The following is a 22,695-nucleotide window of genomic DNA, read 5'->3' on the forward strand; positions in this document are numbered from 1 at the left end:
GAGGCATGCGCCGCCGAGTCGGCCATCCCCTCCTTCCTTAGCTTGTCGGAGTCTCCGATCACCTACGATCAGAGGGACCATCCCTCCCACGTCGCAAGACTAGGACGCTATCTGCTCGTCGTCGACCCCATCGTCTGCAAGAAGTGGCTTATGAAGGTGCTGATGGACGGTGGCAACGGCCTCAACATCCTGTACATCGACACCCTCAATGCCATGCGCATCCCCCAATCAGAACTCCGCTCGACGAGCTCCCCCTTCCACGGGGTAATCCTAGGAGCGCAGGCATACCCGCTCGGGCAGATCGATCTGCCTGTCATGTTCAGCAGCCGAGCCAACTTCCGCCTGGAGGTCCTCACCTTTGAGGTGGTGGACTTTCTAGGGTCCTACCACGCCATCTTGGGCGGCCATGCTACACGAGATTCATGGCAATCCCCAACTACACCTACCTCAAGCTGAAGATGCTAGGACCAAACGGCGTCATCACTGTGAGCAGCGCGTTCTCACACGCTTTCATGTGCGACCGTGAACACTATGAGCTCACCACTGTGGTCATCAACTCGTCCGAACTCCCGTGGCTCAGGGAGTCATCGGTCCCAGCAGCCCTGGACTATAACCAACCAACTTCCTTGTTAGCCTTCGACCCGCTCGAAGAAACCAAGACGGTGGGAATCGACCCCACCAACCCTACCAAGACAGTTCGGATCGGGACCCAGCTCCCGGCCAAATAGGAATGCGAGCTCGTCGACTTCCTACGCGACAATTGCGATGTCTTTGCATGGCAGCCGTTTGACATGCCGGGGATACCCCAAGAGGTCGCCGAGCATGCACTACACCTTACCCCAGGCTCTAAGCCCACCAAACAATGCCTGCGTCGCTTCGACGATGAAAGGCGTAGGGCCATAGGAGAGGAAATCGCCAAACTCCTAGCAGCCGGGTTCATCAGGGAGGTCTTCCATTCCGACTGGCTCGCCAATCCCATCCTGGTCAGAAAGAAGACCGGGAAGTGGAGAATGTGCGTTGATTATACTAGACATAACAAAGCATGCCTGAAGGATCATTTCCCATTACCACGCATAGACCAGATAGTTGACTCCACCTCGGGTTGTGAAATCCTCTCCTTTCTGGATGCCTACTCGGGCTATCACCAGATCGCGATGAAAGAGTCTGATCAGCTCGCAACCTCGTTCATCACCCCATATGGTTCGTACTGCTACGTGACCATGCCTTTCGGCCTGAAGAACACTGGCGCCACCTACCAAAGGTGCATGCAGCAATGCTTCGCCGACCAAATTGACCCGCTCGACCAGCCCGATCAAGCCGAGCGGCCAAAACCAACAATCGTCGTCTATGTTGATGACATAGTGGTCAAAACGGCTCAAGCTTGCAACCTGATCACAAACTTGGCCGCAATATTTGCAAACCTCCGAAGGTTCAACATCAAGCTGAATCCCAAAAAGTGTGTTTTCTGGGTTCCAAAGGGGAAACTACTTGGATACATCGTATCCAAGCGCGGCATCGAAGCCAACCCCAAAAAGATCATGGCCATCTCCAACATGGGCCCCATACGCAACGTCAAGGGCGTGCCCTAAGTCGCTTCATCTCCCGGCTCGGTGAACGGGGGATGCCGCTCTACAAGCTCCTCAAAAGGACGGATGCCTTTGTTTGGACTGAGGAAGCCCAGCAGGCTCTCAAAAGCCTCAAACGTCCCTAACGTCGACCCCAATCCTCGTCGCTCCTGAGTGGGGAGAACCCCTCCTCCTTTATGTCGCGGCAAGTAACCATGTGGTGAGCGCTACCCTGGTCGTAGAGAGGGAGGAACCGGGACACCAGCTCAAAGTGCAGCACCCGTATACTTTGTCGGAGAAGTGCTTACAGACCCCAAGGTCCGGTACCCCTAGGTGTAGAAACTCCTATACGTCGTACTAATGGCTGGAGGCACCACCACACGAAATCTCCGCCGAGAGACCAACCGGCCCCCTGAGTCGATCGAATCGCTCAGTATCCACACCTGAGATACAGGTAGGAAGCGAAGGGACGCCCCATGCGGGCCATGCCGACTCTGTCTTGAATGATAAGCACGGGTCTTGGTCGGACATTTCCGACTGAAGCTCTCCGAACCCCGTCTCTCAGGTCATCAAGGTGAGCATGTGTTCATTAATACAAAACTATTCACACGAGGGCTAACCCACGATTAACAAGCGCAGGTCCTAGTCGGACATTTCCGACTGGAGCTCTTCGAACCCCGTCACTCCAGTCATCAAGGTAAAACACTATCAAAGCCCCTCTATTTCAATTTAAAACATTCATACATCCATACATGCATTTCATTCCATACGCCTGACCCCCCAGACGGTTAGGGCACGAACCGCCCGAGGGCTCGGGAACTAAGCATCGCACGCATAGCGAAATGCATCAGAACACTCCATGTTGCGTCATGAAGCGGCGGTTGCCTCATTCGATATGAGTAACCAACAGAGCCAGGGGAGAAAACTACAGATGAGCACTGTGCGACCCTAGCCCGGTCCGGCAGATCGGGTCATCTCAACCTTCACGTTCGATCCTGAACCTCTCGCCAAGCCCACAGATTCTCCATCGAGGGGAGGCCAAAAGGCCACCTAGGTTGGTCTCCAAAATGACCTAGGCATCTGTCGGGTTGCAGGTAAAGGAGTAGTGGAATGTCACAAGAGGGCTATGCCGACCCCGTCACGAACGACGAACCCGGATTCCACTCGATCACACCCATTAGCGAACTCACCGAGCTAGTCTTCGAGCCCGAGCGATCGAGACAGGCGACGAAACTCAACCCCCCTGGTTTGTGAGGAACCAGATGGGGTAACGCACATAAAACTCACATCGACCCCTACGAATGCCCAAAAGGGCTCGAGGGCTCAAGAAAAATGCCAAGGATGGCGACCTTGAACTCGCCAGATCCACGACTACGACTCGCCCGGTCCCCGGTGCGCCCCGACGCCAGGACCCACAAGCACCGCCTCATTTGATCTTTAACTAAACTAATAATGTCTTCATAACGGCTTCACTTCCGACTGCGCTCCAAAGAAACCCTGGGACCACGACCCCAAACTCACGTCGATAGGATCGGCGACATCCGGCTATGGCTCCTAGCACCACGACTCCTAAACTCGTGTAACGGCTTTAGACGGCTTCACTGCGCTCCAAAGAAACCCTAGGACCGTGACCTCGAACTCGCGTCGATAGGATCGGTGACATCTGGCTACGGCTCCTGGGACCGTGACTCCTAAACTCATGTAACGGCTTCAAACGGCTTCACTATGCTCTAATAAAACCTGGGACCGCCACTCCTAAACTCACGTAACGGCTTCCTGAACTAACTAATCTAACTCTCTCGATCCACGGCGCGCACCGACGCCTGGGTCCGTTCGCGGCTCCGCCTCACCTGATCCCATAGCGCGCATCGACGCCAAAGATCAGTGAGCTTTGTCGCATCCAAACTAAGATGTCCTCATCCATGGCGCGCACCGACGCCATGGTCCGTTCACAAAATCCGACTCACCCGATCCCAAGGCGCGCATCGACACCTAAGATCGGTGAGTTCTGCTTTTTTATCCTATCCCCCACACCTCACTGCCTCGGCTGCGCAACGACGCCTTGGTTAAAAAACACGCATACACGCCTGCTGAGACAACACCCCCAACCGGTTCGGCCCGAACCGCCTGGGGCTCGGGGGCTACACCCGCGGGTGCGCTCGCGCGCACCCGTCGACAAAACAGAAAAACATCCCCCGTTGACAAACTCAGAAACACCCCCAGCCGGTTCGGCACGAACCGCCTGGGGGCTCAGGGGCTACACCCGCGGGTGCGCTCGCTCGCACCCGCCGGTGAGACAAAAATCCTCCGGACGATTCTGCCCGAATCACCCGGGGGCTCGGGGGCTCCTGGGTCCCTCGGGGATCGGCTTCCACGCCAGCGCTCGACCTAGGAGGACGGCTTCTTTTCTTTTGGATCGGCCCGAGAGTCTAAATTCAACAGACCAAAGCACTCGCTTCAGGCCCTGGCCGCCTTCGGCCCATCTTTCCGACCCAAGCACTAGCTCAGGCTCAAGCCAAACTCTGAACGGCCTCTCCGATTGGAGCGCTAGCGTCAGGCCCCGGCCACCTTCGCACAGCCTCCACTCGGAAAGCCTAACCCGAGGACAACCGCTTGGAGCTGGTCCGTGGACGCCGACGCCGCGGGCCCGAGAGCCTGGCATTCGACGGCGCCGGCGCCAGCCCTTACGCGGGCGTGTCGGACGAGCGCGTCCTCCGGTGGGTCCCTGGCGAGCGGCGGTGGGAAGAGCACTCGTCCTCCTGCGCGCTGGAACTGTACGTACACGTCTCCCCATCTTCTGGTCTCTGATGAATGGTTTCGTTCTTTCTTTCGTGTACCCGGCATGCGTGCATTGCAATCCGATTCTCTTCTTCCTTGCGATCTGCTCTCTGCTCCCTCTTGGGCGGACTCGTGTGCGCTCCGGTACAATAGAGTTCTGGCTTTGGATTCATAGCACTGTATGGGGTCCGGGTGTGTGCAACGTCTATCTACCCATTGACGACCATCAACCACGTCGCGCTCCTACCCTTCAGCATAAGCGAACAGGGCAAACTTTGAGTAGATAGCACGATCATCAGTTGAGTGGTTTAGGGGCCGTTTGGTATGGATTCTGAGGCAGCTCCTGGAGCAGTTTTTCGGCTCCCTCTGCCAAACGGCCAGAAATGGACCAACTCTGACGGAGGATCTCCGTATTTTGCGCTCTCACATGCCAGCGCCGTCGGTTGGAGCCAAAAAATTGAGCTTTGCCCGGCTCCTACCAGATGTGTGGGTCCTGGGTGGATTTGCCCCGGGTGTAAGCGTGGGCGCACCTGAAGACGACGGGCACGGATGAAGACGGCCACCCAGCGCGGAGAAGACGGCCGCGGTCGCCGGTCGCGGAGGAGACGGGCGTGGAGAAGACGGCCACCAGGGGTCACGCGGGACGTGGCCGCCGCTGCTGGCGCTTGCGCGGAGGCGCCGGAGAGGGCCAGCAAGGGCGGTGCTAAGGTGCGGCCACGACCTGTGGCCGAGACGACGCCCGAGGCCGCAGAGCTTGCGGCTTTTGGCCAACGAACAACGATGAAAGAGAACCAGCGACGCGTGGTTGGGATGAGGAGAGAGAACGAGTAAAAGATAAGGGAGGAGAAAATAAAATAAAGGAAAAAGAGAGCAAAATAAAATAAAGGGAAATAGAAAAGAAAAAAAGAAAAGGGTATCATCGTCATTCCATCCTTTTATCTGTCAAGAGAAGCTGTTTAACCAAACGGTTCACAAAAAGTGCTTCAGCTCCTCCAGTGAATCTGCTCCATAGGTGAATCCATGACTGAAGTTGTTTTTACCGGAGCCGGAGCTCTACCAAACGGGTTCAAAATATTGTGAGAGAAAAACACTGTTCTATATCTGAAAAGTAGCTCAAGCGAACATTGGCCAACCTTCCATGCTGAAAATGACTGTAGAGCTCATGGGGTACCGTACCTCTGTTTAGAAAGTGTCAAAGTTACCGAGACACGTCATAGAATTGGCTTTTCTTTTATGGTGCAATTAAATTTTACTTTTCCATCGCTCGAATTATTCACAGAAAACACACTTTTGGCACATATAGTGCAATTTTCTTTTATTTTCTTTTCTGTTGCTCGGAAAATACGGAACACACTTTGTTCTCAAAAGGCCAAACTTGTGTTGTGACCTAATTATTAATAATTTCTTATTCAAAATATATGTGCCGTGCCTGCATGCAGGCTGGACAGGTGCAGAGGCTCCCAGGACCCGGGCCGTGAGCACGAGTGCGGGCGCCCACTGGGCCTCAAGTTGAACCACCACACCGGGGAGCTCTACGTGGCCGACGCCTACCACGGCCTCCGCGTCGTCTCGCCGGATAACGACGACAAGGTGTCGAGGCCGGTGGCGCCGCAGTGGTGGCGGGGCACCGGCCGCACCTTCAGCTTCGCCAACGGCGTCGAGGTAGACCCGGACACAGGCGCCGTCTACTTCACCGAGACGAGCACGAGGTCCCAGAGACGGGAGTTCCTGCGCATCGTCATCTCCGGCGACACCACGGGGAGGCTGCTGCGGTACGACCCGAAGAGCGGCGGCGAGGTGGAGGTGCTGGTCGACGGGCTGGCGTTCCCCAACGGACTCGCGATGAGCAGGGACGGCACGCATCTGCTCCTGGCGGTGACCACGACGGGGAGGATCCTCCGGTACTGGCTCCGGCCGGCGGCGAAGGCGCCGGCGATCGAAGAGGTGGCGCGGCTGCCGTGGTTCCCGGACAACATCAGGATGAGCCCCCGGGGAGGCTTCTGGGTGGGGCTCCACGCCAAGAGGGGCAAGCTTGCCGAGTGGTGCATCTCCTACCCGTGGCTCGGGCGGCTCGTGCTGTCGCTGCCGACGCGCCATGTCCAGCGCGCGTCGTGGCTGCTCAACCGGCTCGGGCGGCAGGTGATCGCGGTGAGGTTGAGCGAGGAGGACGGGAAGGTGATGGAGATGGTCAGTGTTCATGGGGATCTTCAGAAGACGTTCAGGTCGGTGAGTGAAGTGGAGGAGAGGAATGGCAGCCTCTGGATTGGCTCTGTCATGTCGCCGTTTCTTGGGGTCTACAAGTTATAGTAGTAGAAGCACCTACATCACACGGTGTTATACGCTTAAATATGGATTGGGTATATGTTACTAGAGCTTATTATAGTAAGCGTCTGTTTGGTCCGGCAGCGGAGCCGCACCAAACGTTGCTGAGAGGAGGAGTCCTTCTAGCCTAAAACAAGTGAGTTGGAGCCGTTTTATGGGACGGCATGCGGAGCCACGAAATGAGGCTTCGGTGCTCCAGCTCTGGTAGAGGAGCAGAGCCCGGCCAAACGGCCCTAAAGGAAAACATACATCATATCACATATATATACATGTGTGTGTATAGGTGCTACTATACATATAGTATAAAAGTGTCTTTGCATAGAGGAAAACATACATCGTATCTTCTATCACTAGACCTGTTCATTTGGACAGGGGTTAAATGTGTCTTTGCATCGATGAACTGAGGACAGAAGTACAGCAGGCCTCTCTAACACGTCGTGTTCTTCAACCTACTTGTGTCTCAGCAACGAAGACACTGCAAGCGCTGCATCTGTCAGCAAGTGTTCTGTTGTAACTGAAACCAACTCTATTCACTTGTAGCTTATGACAATTGAAAAGTGGCACAGTTTCCTCGATCACTGTTCGGCTGGATTTGTTGACCGAATTTGGACTTATGGACCACTAACAGTGCCAGGCTAGGTGTTTTTTTTTGTGTGTGTGTGCATTGAAACAGTTTCTTGAAAAACTGCCCGGTGCACTCTCTCAGCATCTCTCATGTTCAGGTTGGCAGATCGCTCACCCTCTCCTCTCTGCCTCTTCGCTCTCTCGGTCAAACTACTCCAGCTGCATGCAAAGCAGGGTGCAGGGAGCAGCGCGGCAGTTGACTGGGAGGCATCAATCCGCCCTGCGTGTGTGGGTGTGCTGAGGCGTGCGTGTGAGAGTGTGCCCATTTTCTTTTCTTTTAACCAAACACAAACGCAACTACTATATTTATGTACGTACATGTTTAGTATTTTCTCCGTCCTAAATTATAAGACGTTTGACTTTTTTTTTACTCCAAATTTAACTACTCGTCTTATTAAAAAAATTATACAAACATAGTCAAATTTAAGTCATTCTTGAAAAACTTTTATTAATAAAGCAAGCCACGAAAAAAAAGGTGATATTTTGCATATATTTTTTAATAAGACGACTAGTCAAACTTGATGTCAAAAAAGTCAAACGTCTTATAATTTGAAACGGATGGAGTAGAACACACTAGCAGCTACAAAACAAACCAAACCAAGGTACTGGTACGGACAGGCTGAAACGCGTATATACACTGTATACGTCGCAAGCATTTGGCAAACGAACAAACACGCAAGCGATTAGAGAAACTATTTTTGCACAGAAAATCCCATTACTTTTATTTAAATTAGGTTGAAAAGCTACATTGTTCTATTAATAACTAGTGTCTTTTTTTCATCGTTTTTTTTCCTACACTAATCTTGCTCTAATTTGTTATTAGAAAGTTAATAATTAAATGTTTAGTGCTAAAGGCCTCGCGTAACACTAGGGGTGTTACGTTTATGTATAATTTTGTAACATGCTAGAGAGGAAAAATGCGGGAATGGTTTTTTCTCTAGAAAAGAAAATTGTGTTGATAAGTTAGGCCCCGTTCGCTTGTCTTAAAAATGGCTTGTTCGGCTTCTTTTTTTCAGCCGGAACAGTATTTTTCTCCCACAACAATTCAGCCGGAACAGTATTTTTCAGCCAGTTTCAGCCAAGTTTCAAAAAAGAAAAGTTGTGGAAATATTTTTTCCCAAAAAAAAGGACAGTTACTAGGCTGGTGGGATCACTGATTAGCTGGGTCCGGGAACGACACTGTCTAGGGAAAGAGGTGGGAAATTATTTTTTTTTTAAAAAGGAAACTCGTGGAAAGTGTTAGATTGATCGCTAATCTAGAATTGAAACGTCCGCTAATTAGTGGTGGGGTCGATAACTCGCGGACACAACATCGAATCAAAAGAATAAAAAAGGAAAAGGAGGCCCCGTGAAGCCGTCACACGCGCTGACCGCTAATCAAGATTTTGCAGCGCTGCTGACGACAACTTGCTTCACGCGTGGCCCTATGGGAGGTGAGCCCATCCTGTGCCGAAGGGCCGAATCGTTCGTTCCGAGCTAACGAACGTTAAGGGCCTGTTTGCCAGGGACTCGGATTTACCACATTTGGATTCAGAACTTTATAGATCACCAAAAAATTTCTAAACACTCCGGATCCTCTAAATTCGGGTTCACCGAAATGGTGGATCTAAGGGCTGGATTAGTCATTTTTAGTGAATCTCCTTAGGGGATGCTCCACCAAACTGAGTTGGATTTGGGAGAAATTACCCATCATTGCCATTGGTTACACACCTCTCCCTCCCGTACCGGTTCATTTTCTATTCTATTATTGTCCTCCTCGCGTACGAACAGACTCCGTCGCCCATCTTTCTCCCGTCGCGGCCAACAGGAGGCCACTACTCGACGGCGAGCTCCCAACTCTGGCGCCGGCGAGCTCCCCCTCTACCTCTCCCACTCCCTTCTGGCCCTTGGCTGCCGGCGCGCGCCCCCTGGCCCGCCGGAGCGCCTTGCCAGCGCCTGGCCGTCGGAGCGCCTCCCCGAGTCCGCAACTGACCGCCGGAGCGCCTCGCCCGCACCGGCTGGGTTGGCCGCATTCCGCCCCCTGCCAGCCCTGCTCCAGCGGCCGCGCGTCGTGGCCAACCGGCCTCGCGCTCCCCGGACGGAAGAAGAACTTCTTTTTTTTAAGGGACATATGGGGCCGAGCGTCTGTGAGACAGAGAGAAGTCCTACAGCCCAAGGGCAAATCTGGCAATTCCAACGAAAATGCCCCTACGTAGATCTGGATCTTCTGCATTAGCCAAACAGTTAGTTGGTAGATCCTACGGTGAATCTCATATCTAGATTCACTTTTTCCGTGGTGAATCCCCTAAACTTGAACTAGCCTTACTCCTCACCGTATGAATTTAACCTAGCTTAATTAATTATAATACGAGGCTTTTAGTCGTGAAGCCTCGCCGGGCTCGCCTTGGGACTTTCACGCGCCCGCCACCTGTTGCGCTCGCTGGCTCACTACTACTTACAATACAGTCGCAGCGCTCAGGCCCCCACCCCAACCCAAAGCCTTCGGACCCCACCGCCAGCCTCTCTAAACCCCAAATCCCCTTCCCTCTCTCTCCCAAACCAAATCTCCCGCCCCCTCCTCGGTGCCGGAGACGACCGCCGCCGATGGAGCGGACCGCGCGCCTCGTGCGACTCGCGCTCGCGGGTCTACCAGATCCACGGGCTCGAGGAGCGGCCGACGTCGCCGCTGCTGTGGCAAGATCGGGCGGCGGTTCTGGCCACGAGCTCGCCCACACCGCGGGAGGATCGCGCGAGCTCGCCCACGCCGTGGTACGAGCGGGTGGCGGTTCGGGGCACGAGGGCGCCCACGACGCGGGAGGACCGGGCGGCGGATCTGGGCTCGAGCTCGCCCACGCCGTGCTACGAGCGGGCCGCGGCGCTGGGCGCGAGGGCACCCACGCCGTGGTAAGGAAGGAGAAGGGAGGCGGCAGAGCAAGTCAAGTTGGCGGCGAGGGCTACTCAAAGGGAGGTCAAGGAGAGCGCGAGGCGAAGCAGTACCGTCCGGTAGATGATGCAAAGGGCGGCCAAGCGGAGGCTGTCGGATCCAAGGCGAAGGACGTTGCGGCGGGGCCAGGCCGCGGCCTCCCCCTCGCGGCCTCTCTTCTCACGCAAGGCCCCGACCCTCATCCCGCTACCTCACCTGCCTCAGGCTCATCTTCTTCTGCCTCAGTGAAGGTTTGCCCCATGACTATTCACGACAAGATCTTCCTGTCATGCAAGAAGATGGGGGGTTGTGATCTTGGTGCTATCTCTGTGGATGAGGCCTGGACTACTGATGTCGATGTTTCAGACAAGATTACTTCATTTCTCACTAAATTGGCTGGGCCAGTTCAGAGTTTCCGTATTGATTCATCCAAATGGACCGATACCAGATGTTTAGATGAGTGGCTCGATTTGCTTTCGGAGAAATCAGTGCAAGTGCTAGAGTTGCTTAATCTAGGCCACAGGGTCACCACTGTGTTCCCTATTCAGAGCCTGCGGAGCAAGGATCTGAGAATTTTCAGGATTGGGTTTCTCACCCTACACCTAGACTTGTTCTGTTTCAGTTACAATTCATTGCAAATCCTGGATTTTTTCTGCTGTTCACTTGAGAGTATGAAGCTATCTTGGGTAGTCACAGACTGTCTTTCATTGAGAGAGCTCAGAGTTCAGTACTGTTGTGTGGACCTCCACATCAACTCAAACTCCTTGAAGTTTCTGTACTCCATTGGGAACACCGGAAACCGAATCGTCATCGCTTCTGCCCCAAATCTGCTGTCCCTTATCGCTGGAATGGTGCCTAAGCAGCAGTCTTCGCTTGACAGGCAAAGGATTCAGGCTTCAATCTCACTTAATAGTGTCCCTACCTTGAAGCGCATAAGGCATTTGAGCCTTCCTTACCATAAGATCACCCGTAACAACAAGGACATCACTAAGGTATTGTATGATACTTCCCTTCTTTGGCTCTCCCTTCTACTGGTCACCTTGCTTGCTTTGTATGAAATTTCTTCTCTAAGTTCTGCATTAACACCTGTGTTTTGTGCTGACTGCACCGCCTTTTCCTCCTTGGGACTTCTAATCATGTCCCCTATATTGGCACATTCCAACACATGGGTGTCCTCGAGCTTATTATGTGCTTTGAGATTTGCCTTTGCAAGAGCTGTCCACCTGTCCCCCAGCTTATTGTCATTTGATTTGTAAAATGTGCAATGCTTCTTTTTCAATTATTAGTTTTCAATTTCTTGTGTGCTTATTAATTTTGTGCTTTACGGTTATAAATTTACATAATCCAATAATTGAACTTGTTGCATGTCTGTAGGATATTGGGTTGTTACCCTCTCTTGAAGAATTGAACCTATCTTTGGAAATGTCCAACATAACACAACTCCAGAGTTTTCGGAAACTCATTGAATCTTTCCCTAGGTTACAACACCTATCTGTCGCGGTATACATCTCTGACTTTGGTCTTTTATTTTGTTCATCATCTGATAAAGTGAAGTAATCAGTCCTTTTATCTTTGTCAGCGCATGGATAAGGTTGCATGTGATGAAGGTCTTGACATCACGATTGACAAACCATTCGTTGATATCAATATGGTTGACTGTGTCAAGAATTCCTTAACAGCATTCTCCCTTGAAGAGTTCCATGGTGGCCCCTCAGAAAGGCATCTAATCGAGTGTCTCTTAAAGAATGCACCGAACCTCGTAGAGCTATCTACCTCAGGCTGTAAATCAGCTTCCAAGAGAAGTATCCGTGCGGCAGTGAAGGAGATAAAGAATTATGATCGGGCTTCGGAAGGCTGTCGGTTCACTTTTGAGTGATCCACACTGTCAATCATGGAGTAAACCTTTGCATTCTATGTACATGAAAAAGAGTTACCGAAGTAAAAGTTGTAAATCAGCACTGTTCAGTTTTGCCATTTTGAATTGTTGCTGGATTTTTCTGATATTTTACTATTGTGGGAGATGCTTGACGTTATTCTGCATCCGGATAACACTGGCTGATAAATGCTTGCTAGTTGACCACAGCTGATTTCATTATAAAGAGACCCCCCCTTTTTTTTCTATTTTTAACTGTTACATATCAGTTCCAGCGTATCAGCTCAAGAACAGATTTCACACTGGCACCATAAACAAAAGCTCCTGGACATGGCAACTAGTATATTCTAGGTATACACCGCTGCCAGGACGGGAAAGAATAAAGACTGACTAGCCAGACATATTGCTTCTTTGCGCTAGGTAAATCATCATCGTAGTGACCTCCATCATCCGCCCCGTTTTTCTCACCCTTCTTTCGATCCAGGATCTTTGTTTATCTTGTGGAGATCATTCGTGAACTTCTGGCCCTTGTGTTGCTTTCTCGTCTTCCTACTATCTTGCATCTTCACCCAAAACTGGAAGTCAGCCTTAGGCATGGCTTCTTTCTGATCGCTGTACTTTGCCCACTCCTCTTCCGTCTTGAAATCCCACCTGTGAAGACGACCCTTAGCCTGCTTAGGAATCCTATATCAGAATAAACTACCGAGATGGTAAAAATATTCTGTATCATTCCACAGCAGATGTGATAATATAAGTGAGCAAATCATTTTAAACCAAAAGCCATAATTGCAGCAAAAGCAATAGCTACTACCTATTATACCGGTGAACAGAACATGTGCAGGTTAAATAACCAGAATAAAGTATTCAGCAGTTTTGGGATTGTGCTCAATACCAGACTGAATAGTAAGGTCTCACAAGAACAGTTAGAACACTTCACTATTGTTTCCTAAAACATTCAAATCCATAGCAAAGAAAAGATGCAGAAATGAGTTATCAGGCAAATCAACTAAAAAGCAACAGCAAGTCAGCAACATAACAAATCTTAAGTCTTAACTAGCTGATGGTTATCTACTGCAATTACACAGGATGGCAGGAAACTTGATCACAAGCAAGGGAACTTTTTGTGCATAAGATCCAAATCATTTCACCTAACCGTCCACCCATGACCCATATCCATCTTTGATAAATCACTTTCACCCTTGTTCCCTGCAATCTCCTTATTATACTCCTGGTAAACAGGATAACACTGTGAGTAACTATCTGAAATAAAATTTGGATCTCTCATGCATCTTTTTCCCTCAGCTGATTAAGCCTTTCCTTTGATCATCACATTTGGAAACAGAACCTAGACCCCGATCCTTGCCTACTTGAGTCATGAACGTTGGATCCTGGGATATGCTAGGGTCAGCTAGCACATCATATTCCTAAGTGCTTTGTTGCACGTACTGTTCTGGGTAACGCAACTGCTGTTCTGCATAGTGCACTATCAAAGTATATCATGGTGCATACAATGAACCTTGTAAGTTTGTAGGAAAATATATTCACATCTACAATATCAAAGAAATGCACTATCAAAGTATGATAGTATATCATGGTGCATACAATGAACCTTTGTTTGGTGTTGTAGATGTTTGTGCATTTGAATGTAAGCTTAGTCAAAGCTAGAGAAGTTTGACTTACGACAAAAGCTAAAACAACCTACAATTTGAAGCTGACTTAGTATATCAGAAGTGAACATCAGAAGATGTGCAGGCCAAATAAAAAGAGAAATACCAGGACAACAGTTCCGGCATTATGCTCAATATCGGACAGAATAGTAAATTAAAAGTATTGTCTCACAAGATCAGTTAGAACACTTCACTACTATTTTCTAATATTCAAATTCATAATGAAGAAAAAAGATGCAGTAACAACTTATCAGTGCAAATCAACATAGAAATCGTTAACTACAGCATGATTATCTACTGCAATTTCACAGGAACCATTGTCACAAGCATACACTTGTATCAGCAAGGGAACTTTTGTGCATATGATTCAAATCATTTCACCTACCCGTGCACCCATATCCATCTTTGATAAATCATCTTCATCATCGCTCCCTGCAATCTCATTATTATACTCCTGGTAACCAGGATGACACTCTGAGTAACTATCCGAAATAAAATTTGGATCTATCTCTCTCGTGCATCATTTTCCCTCAGCTGATTCAGACTTTGATCATCACGTTTGGAAGTAGAACCTAGACCCCGATCCTTGTCTGCTTGAGTCATGAACCTCGGATCCCGGGACATACTAGAGTCAGCTAGTACATCATATTCCTCGGTGCTTTGTTGCACATACTGTTCTTGATAACCCAACGGCTGTTCTGCATACACATAGCCTGACCAATCGCCTTGATATCCAGCAACTGTCATTTGGGCTTGAACGGCATCATACCCATTCTGGCATCAGAAGAGACAATAAGTATTACAATTGACAACCAAGTTGGACAAAATATAGAGAAAACTAAAAACAGGTTATGGCAGATGTCTGAATATGGAGATTTTTTTTTTCAAGAACGTTTGAATATGGAGAAATAACAAATACGTCATCATCCTCTTAACATTCAAATTTCATGGTCCAAATTACAGGTATCCACCAGAACCTAAGTCACTGAAAATTTATAGGCTTACCAGCAGTTGCCTGGCTTGAGCAGATTCAGATGGTGGCACTGGGCCATACATGATGCAGTGAAATAGGACTGCTTCGTCCATATCCACAGAAACAGGGCTCTGGCTCATTTCCTTTTTAGGAACTAAATAGTCAAACTCCATCTCCGACAAAAATGCCATCACCGTCTGGTCTAGCAATATGGACCGACTGTTTCTCCTTTCCGTTGAAATTATTGTTGCGGGGGTGGGGCTGGTGGCGGTGACATATCTGCTTGATGTTTCAGAGCAGAACCATTAGCTTGCGAAGGTTTTACAGCATCGTCATAGTCACCGCTTGCCAAATTATTCTTCCCTGCATTCTAGCAAACAATAATAAATTAACAAGATGTCTAATGGATCAAGCACCAAAATTCCTAATAGAATAGTAGATATACAATTGAACAAGACTCATGTGCCCTGACATTACTTTTGTATTAACTAAAATATAAATACACAATTCTTCCAAAAAAATCACTTCAGCATACTTTTCTGATGTCTTTACCAAAAAGTTTTCCTGTTCTCTGTTTCTAACTCAACAGGCTACAGCATTTACTATCAAGAATAGACCTTTTATATCTCTCTCCTTTTTCTTTTTCTTTAAGACCTTCCCTGAAGATACAAGTTGAAGGCATGTCATAATTTTAGCAATCCTGTTAAGTACAGAACCATCAACGCTGACAGTTACCATCTCCTGCAGAGAAGGTTATTATGAAAAGTCACGATACACTCCAACATGGTATACATCATATTATCTAATACCTCTAGAACAAGGCAATCAGCTTTGCTCCTATGAAGAGCTGTTGGAATATCATTGGTTAGTTCCTCCTCCTGGTTGGATTAAAAGATCATTATCATGCTTGCTATGAGAAAGACAATAACTTGACAATATTAGCTACTCAATGAGAATAGCCTATGCTGGCACCTCTACTCTATTCTTCAGTTAACTGATTAAAGCTATACTAGTGAATATCATGCACACGATAGTCACTATTATGGGCAATTACAGCATTCAAAATGAAAACTACATATATAAATTTTTAAAACCGTACTCTGTTACAATCATATAGGGAAAAGTATGAGAACTTTGACATAAGGCTAAAACTATAAATGTTCAAAAAAAAAGCTAAAGCTATACAATGGTGGCAAGTAACTTGACTTTAAATCCTTCCCATCCTCTGCATCAGGTTTCTTTTCAATTTCACTCCTTTATGATGTAAAACATAGTCCAAGCCCTTTGACAAGATGTGTATGCTCCAATCACCATAAAGCATAAAGTGGAAATGGAATGTCAATCAAAGAGCAGTTCATATGATGGAAGTGCAAAAGTGGAATCTGAGTCACCACATCACACCATACAATGTCACCTTTCTTTTGGATTGCAAGTATTCAATGACTAGTTGCTTAGGTTAAATTTCAAACTAACTACTTAAATTTCATTTAAGGGCCGTTTGGATCCCTTCATTTTGGAGGAATTGAAATCTACATAATGGATTAGGCTATTTGACTTGGAATTTGACATTCCATAACATTCCCAAGCTCACAAATAAGGCTATCTCAAATTCATAGGGCGGGGGATGGAAATTGATTCTATAGATCACTATGCTATAATTCTATTCTCCAACTTATAGCACACTCTTCAACTCACTTCCCTACAATAGAAATGCAACATATAAGTATGTCCCTTGTATGATTAACAATAAATATACAAATATATTACATATATAACTATATTAGCTTAATTAATCTATGCCTAAATTGTAATTATTAGAATGAATTCAATTCCAAGGATCCAAACGGGCCCTTAAGAAAATGATGTTATGAATTGAGGACATAGGGCATTTACCAAATATGGAAGACTAAGTTAAACAATTCTCATTTTTCCAGTCATGATTCAGACAGCTCATGCACAGGTATGCCCGCTTTTTAAGACATATTAAAATCGGTCAAAACAGAGTAATAGTAGACATGCCAAGCGACCTTTCCCCATAAAAAGGGAAATCATTTCCTCCAAGAAAAAGTATAACATTAGCATTAGATAACCTGTAACATTAGAATCACATCATTTTCTCAATGGAAATCTTGTGTGCATCTGCCAGCCTGTAACAAAAACAGTGCAAAAATTAGAGTTCCATTTAAACATATGATAAACTAAGCACACATAAAAGCTTCAGACAAATGAAGCACGTGATCTGTTACCTCAAATCTGTTCCACAGGAGGTGTCACAGCATGAAATGAACCAAGCTCCGCAGATTCATAGTCTGCGTTTTGATCTTCACGACGCTCCTTAGCACAATCACGATACCTGGGTCTGGGTGTATCTGGTTCTACCTTTTTCTCCTCTCTGAATGAGAAAACCAGAGAGATTTAGGCCACGTTTTTCCTGTAGCATAAAAAAGGCTCCGACTCCTCAAAAAATGAACTAGAAAGAAGAGGAGCCGGAGGAGCAGCACATTTGGAGCTTCTCCCGGCTCCGCCATAGTAGTGCTACAGTGCCAGAGCCGGAGCCGGGAGAAGCCCCTCCAAACGGGCTCTTAGTCTCCAAATCACTTGTTGGAAGTATTTGTAGTTTGCATCTAACACGTCATTATCACTTACTACTTTCACATGATTGCGCATCTAAACATATCCTTAAAAGCTGCAAACGTTTATGAATCCTGTCCAAGACCACAATCCCTGAGTGTGGAGATCCTGTATATTTTAAAGAGGTCCCTTTTTTGTTATTCTTTTGTGAATAAAAGAGCTCCCTTGGTTGAACACTGTAGCCATTAAATGTGGCTCCTTTGCCACTTGCAATACTTAGGCCTTGTTTAGTTTCCAAATTTTTTTTGCTCCTATAGTAAAAGAGCATGTTTGGACACATGCATGGAGTACTAAATACAGACGAAAAAAAAACTAATTGCACAGTTCTCGGCAAAATCGTGAGACGAATCTTTTAAGTCTAATTAGTCCATGAAAAGCCTTAAGTGCTACAGTAACCCACATGTGCTAATAACAGATTAATTAGTATCATTAGATTCGTCTCGCAGTTTCCTGATGGGTTCTGTAATTTATTTTTTTATTAGTATCCAAAAGCCCCTCCCGACATCCTTCTGATACATCCGATGTGACACCCAAAAATTTTCACCTCCCCAACTAAACACACCCTTACACAAAATAGAATTTATGTAAAAATGGATAGTACTTTACAGCAGGGGCGGGTCCAAGACCAAAATTGAGTGAGGGCCTACAAGTATCATTAGACCGTAGAGAAACCGGCGAGGCGGAGGGAGACTGCGGCACCGGCACGGCTCGGAGATGAGAGGAGGCTAGACCTGGACGAGCCGGCGGTGCCGGAGTGGCTTTCTCGATTTGGCTGGCCCTCTTCGGCCGCAACGGAATGAGCACGGCCGCACGGGGACGGGATCAGGATCGAGATCGAACATTGGGCATGTGCTCACACTTGCTTTTCGTGGATTTTTTTTCGAAATAAGAGGTAATTTTGGTGGGGGTGGGGGGGTGGGAGATTTGCCAGGGGACGTTGAAAAAAACGTGGCTTTTGCCACTAACCACTGAAAAAGAATGGCTTTGCCACAAACCATTATAAAAGTACGGTGATTTGTTGTTGGACAATGTAACCCTTATAATATAATTTCTCATTAAACATAATATCTGGACAGAAATACATCCGTCTTCAATTGAAGGTTCTAGCAACATAACATGTCATATCTCATCACCATAACATGCACACTACAACACCATTTTAGCAGATCCGTGAACATGACAAGTTCAAAAGAATGTAGCAGGTCCAGCCCACAAAATAACATATTCTAGCAACATTTCAGCCTTTCAAATACAGCAACAAAATATAGGCTGAATAACAGATTTCAACCAACTAATACAGTGCATAGACTATACTTTTTTAGACCTAACAACTTGCGGCTTCTTTTCCTTTCCCTTTTCAACACTAAATGGAGATGTGATTGGACATCCAACAGGCTCTATGGTGTCTTCAAGTTCCAGCAACCTTTTATGGCTATAGTTGAGTATAGAAACATGTTAGCTAAATAGAAACAGCAACATGAACACATAATAAAAATCTGCAAGAGTTATACCCTCTTGTCATAAGACTTGGGGTAGAAATAGGGGTGGTGAGTCTAGTTGGTGTACATTATTCTAGTTCCAGCAGCCTCCTTGTCATACTACATGCAAATACAATCATATGATATTGCATTATTACGGATTTGGCAAGGGGACACATATCTCAAATGTGCAAATTGGAATTGTACCTTCTTGTAATAGGGCTTGGTGTATGAGAACAAGTGATGGGTCTTGTGAGTGTAGCACTGTAAGTTGTTTAAATATATAAGATATGTGTAAGTTAAGTGAAAATTGAAAATTCATAAAGAAGTTCAAAAGGCTTACAATGGGTCAACACATGATGGTAGTTTCTGTGGTGGCTCAGCAGCACTAGATGGCACTACAGTGACACTTTTCTTGCCTCCCTTTCTCTTTGGCTTTGGAGCAGCAGATGGTGGTGCATCAGAATCATAGACATATTCATTGCATGTTTTTACCATGTGTCTAAGTTGTTTGCACCTTTTGCATCTTGTGGTTCTCTTTCCAGATCCACTTTCTGCAGTTGATTTAAGCCTCCTCTTCCTTGGTCTCCCAGCTGCTGGTCTCAGAATTGGAGGCCACAACTTAAATCCAAGGTTCACTTGAGGCCACTGTTTCGTATCTGTCATTGGCTTCACACACTTTTGGTATGCCTTCTTAAACTTTGCAATAGAGTAGTATTCATGAACATAGCCTTCAATATTTCAACCACGAATTGAGGTGATAACACACAAGGCATGTGTACATGGCAGACCAATAACTTGCCAACGTCTACAGGTGCACTTCCTCTCTTGAAGATCAACAGTATGCCTCCAATGAACTAGATCCCTTGTAAAACCTTTGACTTCACCTAACATTTCATTATCTCTGCCACCATCTTTGTATGCATACCTCCACATATATTTTAGCCCCCTGCTTCTTGCATTGAGGTCCTTTATGACGTTAGGCAAAATCTTATCTTTAAGCTTTTTGGCAATTTTTCTTCTCAAGAACATTTTGTCTATGCATAATTGCCTTTATCCTATCCATAAGATCAACTAGAGGCACTGATTTCTCGTCCCTAATCCAGCTGTTGAATGTTTCAGCTATGTTATTTGTTACGTAGTCACACTTGCTTGCTTCAGAAAATAGGTGCCTTGTCCATAGGTGCTTATGGTTTTCATGTATCCACTTCATAGCTTCAGGACATGCTTCATACATCAAATTGTAGTGCTCTTCAAACATGTGCTTTTGAAAAGCTCTACATGCTGGCCACAAGTGCTTCTTGAAGGCCTCACCACTGAACCATTTTTAGAAGTTTGCAACTAAGTGTTTCATGCACTCCCTATGCTCAACTCCATTTTTGAAGACTTGAGTAACAGTAGAATCAATTCCTTTGCCTGCATCTGTTGAGATCACTAGGCCTGGAGGTGATGCAATTGCTTGATGAAGTCTCCTAAAAAACCAAGATCAATTTTCAGTTGTCTCTGATCCAAACACACCATAGCACACTGGAAACATCCAATTCCGCCCATCAATAGAAGTAGCAGATGCAAGTTGTCCCTTCCATTTCCCAGTCAAATGAGTAGAGTCTACACCAAGGAAAGGCCTACAACCATTTAGAAAACCATCTACACAGGCTTTCAGGGAAACAAACATTCTTGTAAATCTTATCTTCTTTCCCACTTGCTCATACTCAATATCAACCAAACTCCCTGGATTGGTCTTCTTCACCTCGGCCTTGAAACTAAAAGCATGCTCAAAGCTGTCATCCCACTTCCCTTTGAGTTGTTCCAAAGCTATATTCCTACCATCCCACACTAGATAATATGACAACTTCAGGTGATACCGTTCTTCTAGTCTTTTCTTTGGTTCTTTAGCTCCAATTGTGGGATCCTTTGCAAGCCAACTAAGAACCCTATCCTTGACCCAATATTGGTTGCCATGCAGTTATGCTCAACTTTTCCAGTGCTTTGACAAGTATGCACATGAGGTATCTTTTTTATCTACACCAAATGGAAAAAATTGAAGTTGTATAAATCTGAAATTGTACAAAATTGTATACAAACAATAATGCAAGTTGCAAAATCATACCTTCCAGGTCATCCCATCCTGCAACTGTGAAGCATGTATCCTCCACTTTCACCGTTCAGCTTTGCAGTAGCCTCTGTATCTTGTTGACTCAAAATAGATAGCTGCAATTTCATATTCACCCTTTATTGCATATTGCCTAATAGCCTTCTTAAAAGTATCACCATCCCCAAAGGTTACACCAACTTCTATGTTGGGTTCTCTAAGTCAGTTGCATGGACAATGGTCTCACAATCCCGTGCATCCTCCACTACTAAGTCATCCTCCAAACCAACACACAAGGCTCTACTAGGGATGATGCAATTTCAAGAGTAGGTTGCGCAATTAACTGGTTGGCAAGAGCATCAGTGCTACCCTGTAACACACAAGTTATGTTGTCGCCCAATATCAAGCTCCAAACAAAAATCATCCTTTATGAAAGTGTATCTAGCCCTTTAGTGGGTTTTGGATGATTGAATGACATCGTGATTAAAGGTCTAACCCGTTTGCTAAGTGTGAATAGGTAATAGGTTATCTCACGGGTACTTAATGAAGCCAAAATGATGTGTTGTTGTATAAACAATCTAGTTCAAGCACAAGACTGAAAGGTCCTAATATGGCTAGAGGGGGGTGAATAGCCTATTTAAAAATCTACAAATCAACTAGAGCAATTTGATTAGTATGACAAATAGCGTAATGCAAACTTGCTCTAGCTCTACAAGGGTTGCAAGCCACCTATCCAACAATTCTAGTTGCAATGATTACTTAGGCACACAAACTTGCTATGTAATTACTCACTAAGAGCTCTCAACCTTGCTACTCTAAAGAGCTCAACTAGATGAATATAAATAATAAAGCAAGCTCTCAATTCTAATTGCACTAAAGAGCTTGTGTCAACTAGTTTGCAAGAATGTAAATAAGTGAGTAGAGTGATTATACCGACGTGTAGGGGATGAACCAATCACAAGATGAATATATAGCCAATCACCGGGAGAATGCCAAAGACAAGAGACAATCAATTTTCTCCCGAGGTTCACGTGCTTGCCAACACGCTAGTCCCCGTTGTGTCGACCAACACTTGGTGGTTCGGCGGCTAAGAGGTGTTTCACAAACCTCGTCCACACGATAGGACACCGCAAGAACCGACCCACAAGTGAGGTAACTCAATGACACGAGCAATTTACTAGAGTTACCTTTCGGCACTCCGCCGGGGAAGGTACAACTCCCCTTACAATCACCGAAGGCGGCCACGAACAATCACCAACTCATGCCGATCCTTCACCGCTGCTCCAACCGTCTAGGTGGTGGCAACCACTAAGAGAAACAAGCGAAATCCGCAGCGCAACACGAATACCAAGTGCCTCTAGATGCAATCACTCAAGCAATGCACTTGGATTCTCTCCTAATCTCACAATGATGATGGATCAATGATGGAGATGAGTGGAAGGGCTTTGGCTAAGCTCACAAGGATGCTATGTCAATGAAAATGTGCAAGAGTTCTCCCTTGAGCCAGCCATGGGGCTATAAATAGAGCCCCCATCAAATAGAGCCGTTATACCCCTTCACTGGGCAAAACGCGCTCTGACCGGACGCTCCGGTCATACTGACCGGACGCTGGCCCTCAGCGTCCGGTCGCCCGATGGACGCCACGCGTCACCTGCTTCAAACGCTGTTCGTCAGATTTCAACGGCTACGGAGCTGACCGGATGCTCCGGTAAAACTGACCGGACACTGAAGCCCCAGCGTCCGGTCGTTTCTAGTAAGCTCCCCGAGGCATGTTTTTTCGACCGGACGCG

General features: G+C 46.9%; 3 protein-coding genes and 2 pseudogenes across 3 annotated transcripts; 3 read left to right on the plus strand and 2 right to left on the minus strand.

Annotated features, from left to right (window-relative positions):
* The first annotated feature begins 422 nt into the window (after nucleotides 1-422).
* LOC136479365 (uncharacterized) lies at nucleotides 423-728 on the plus strand. Its single transcript, XM_066477253.1, has one exon. The coding sequence runs from the start codon at nucleotides 423-425 to the stop codon at nucleotides 726-728; it is 306 nt and encodes a 101-aa protein (XP_066333350.1).
* A 4,164-nt stretch (nucleotides 729-4,892) lies between these two features.
* On the plus strand, nucleotides 4,893-6,650 carry LOC136479366 (protein STRICTOSIDINE SYNTHASE-LIKE 10-like). The gene is made up of 2 exons (XM_066477254.1): nucleotides 4,893-5,170; nucleotides 5,783-6,650. The coding sequence occupies exons 1-2, from the start codon at nucleotides 4,893-4,895 to the stop codon at nucleotides 6,648-6,650; spliced, it is 1,146 nt and encodes a 381-aa protein (XP_066333351.1).
* Nucleotides 6,651-9,796: 3,146 nt separating this feature from the next.
* LOC136483498 (uncharacterized) lies at nucleotides 9,797-12,067 on the plus strand. Its single transcript, XM_066480578.1, has 3 exons — nucleotides 9,797-11,183; nucleotides 11,566-11,691; nucleotides 11,771-12,067. Exons 1-3 carry the CDS (start codon nucleotides 9,873-9,875, stop codon nucleotides 12,065-12,067), a joined length of 1,734 nt encoding a protein of 577 aa, XP_066336675.1. The 5' UTR covers nucleotides 9,797-9,872.
* A 194-nt stretch (nucleotides 12,068-12,261) lies between these two features.
* On the minus strand, nucleotides 12,262-17,979 carry LOC136483499 (suppressor of mec-8 and unc-52 protein homolog 2-like; annotated as a pseudogene).
* Nucleotides 17,980-20,140: 2,161 nt separating this feature from the next.
* LOC136479367 (uncharacterized) lies at nucleotides 20,141-20,935 on the minus strand (annotated as a pseudogene).
* Between the last annotated feature and the right edge of the window lie 1,760 nt (nucleotides 20,936-22,695).

Source organism: Miscanthus floridulus, chromosome 9 (assembly GCF_019320115.1).
Source record: "Miscanthus floridulus cultivar M001 chromosome 9, ASM1932011v1, whole genome shotgun sequence".
Lineage (NCBI taxonomy): Eukaryota > Viridiplantae > Streptophyta > Magnoliopsida > Poales > Poaceae > Miscanthus > Miscanthus floridulus.

Coding starts and splice junctions, on each gene's coding strand:
- LOC136479365 (XM_066477253.1), top strand. CDS start 423: ATGGCAATCCCCAACTACACCTACCTCAAGCTGAAGATGCTAGGACCA.
- LOC136479366 (XM_066477254.1), top strand. CDS start 4,893: ATGAAGACGGCCACCCAGCGCGGAGAAGACGGCCGCGGTCGCCGGTCG. Junction 5,171..5,782: donor GGGATGAGGAGAGAGAACGA/GTAAAAGATAAG, acceptor GCCTGCATGCAG/GCTGGACAGGTGCAGAGGCT.
- LOC136483498 (XM_066480578.1), top strand. CDS start 9,873: ATGGAGCGGACCGCGCGCCTCGTGCGACTCGCGCTCGCGGGTCTACCA. Junction 11,184..11,565: donor ACAACAAGGACATCACTAAG/GTATTGTATGAT, acceptor GCATGTCTGTAG/GATATTGGGTTGTTACCCTC. Junction 11,692..11,770: donor TACAACACCTATCTGTCGCG/GTATACATCTCT, acceptor TATCTTTGTCAG/CGCATGGATAAGGTTGCATG.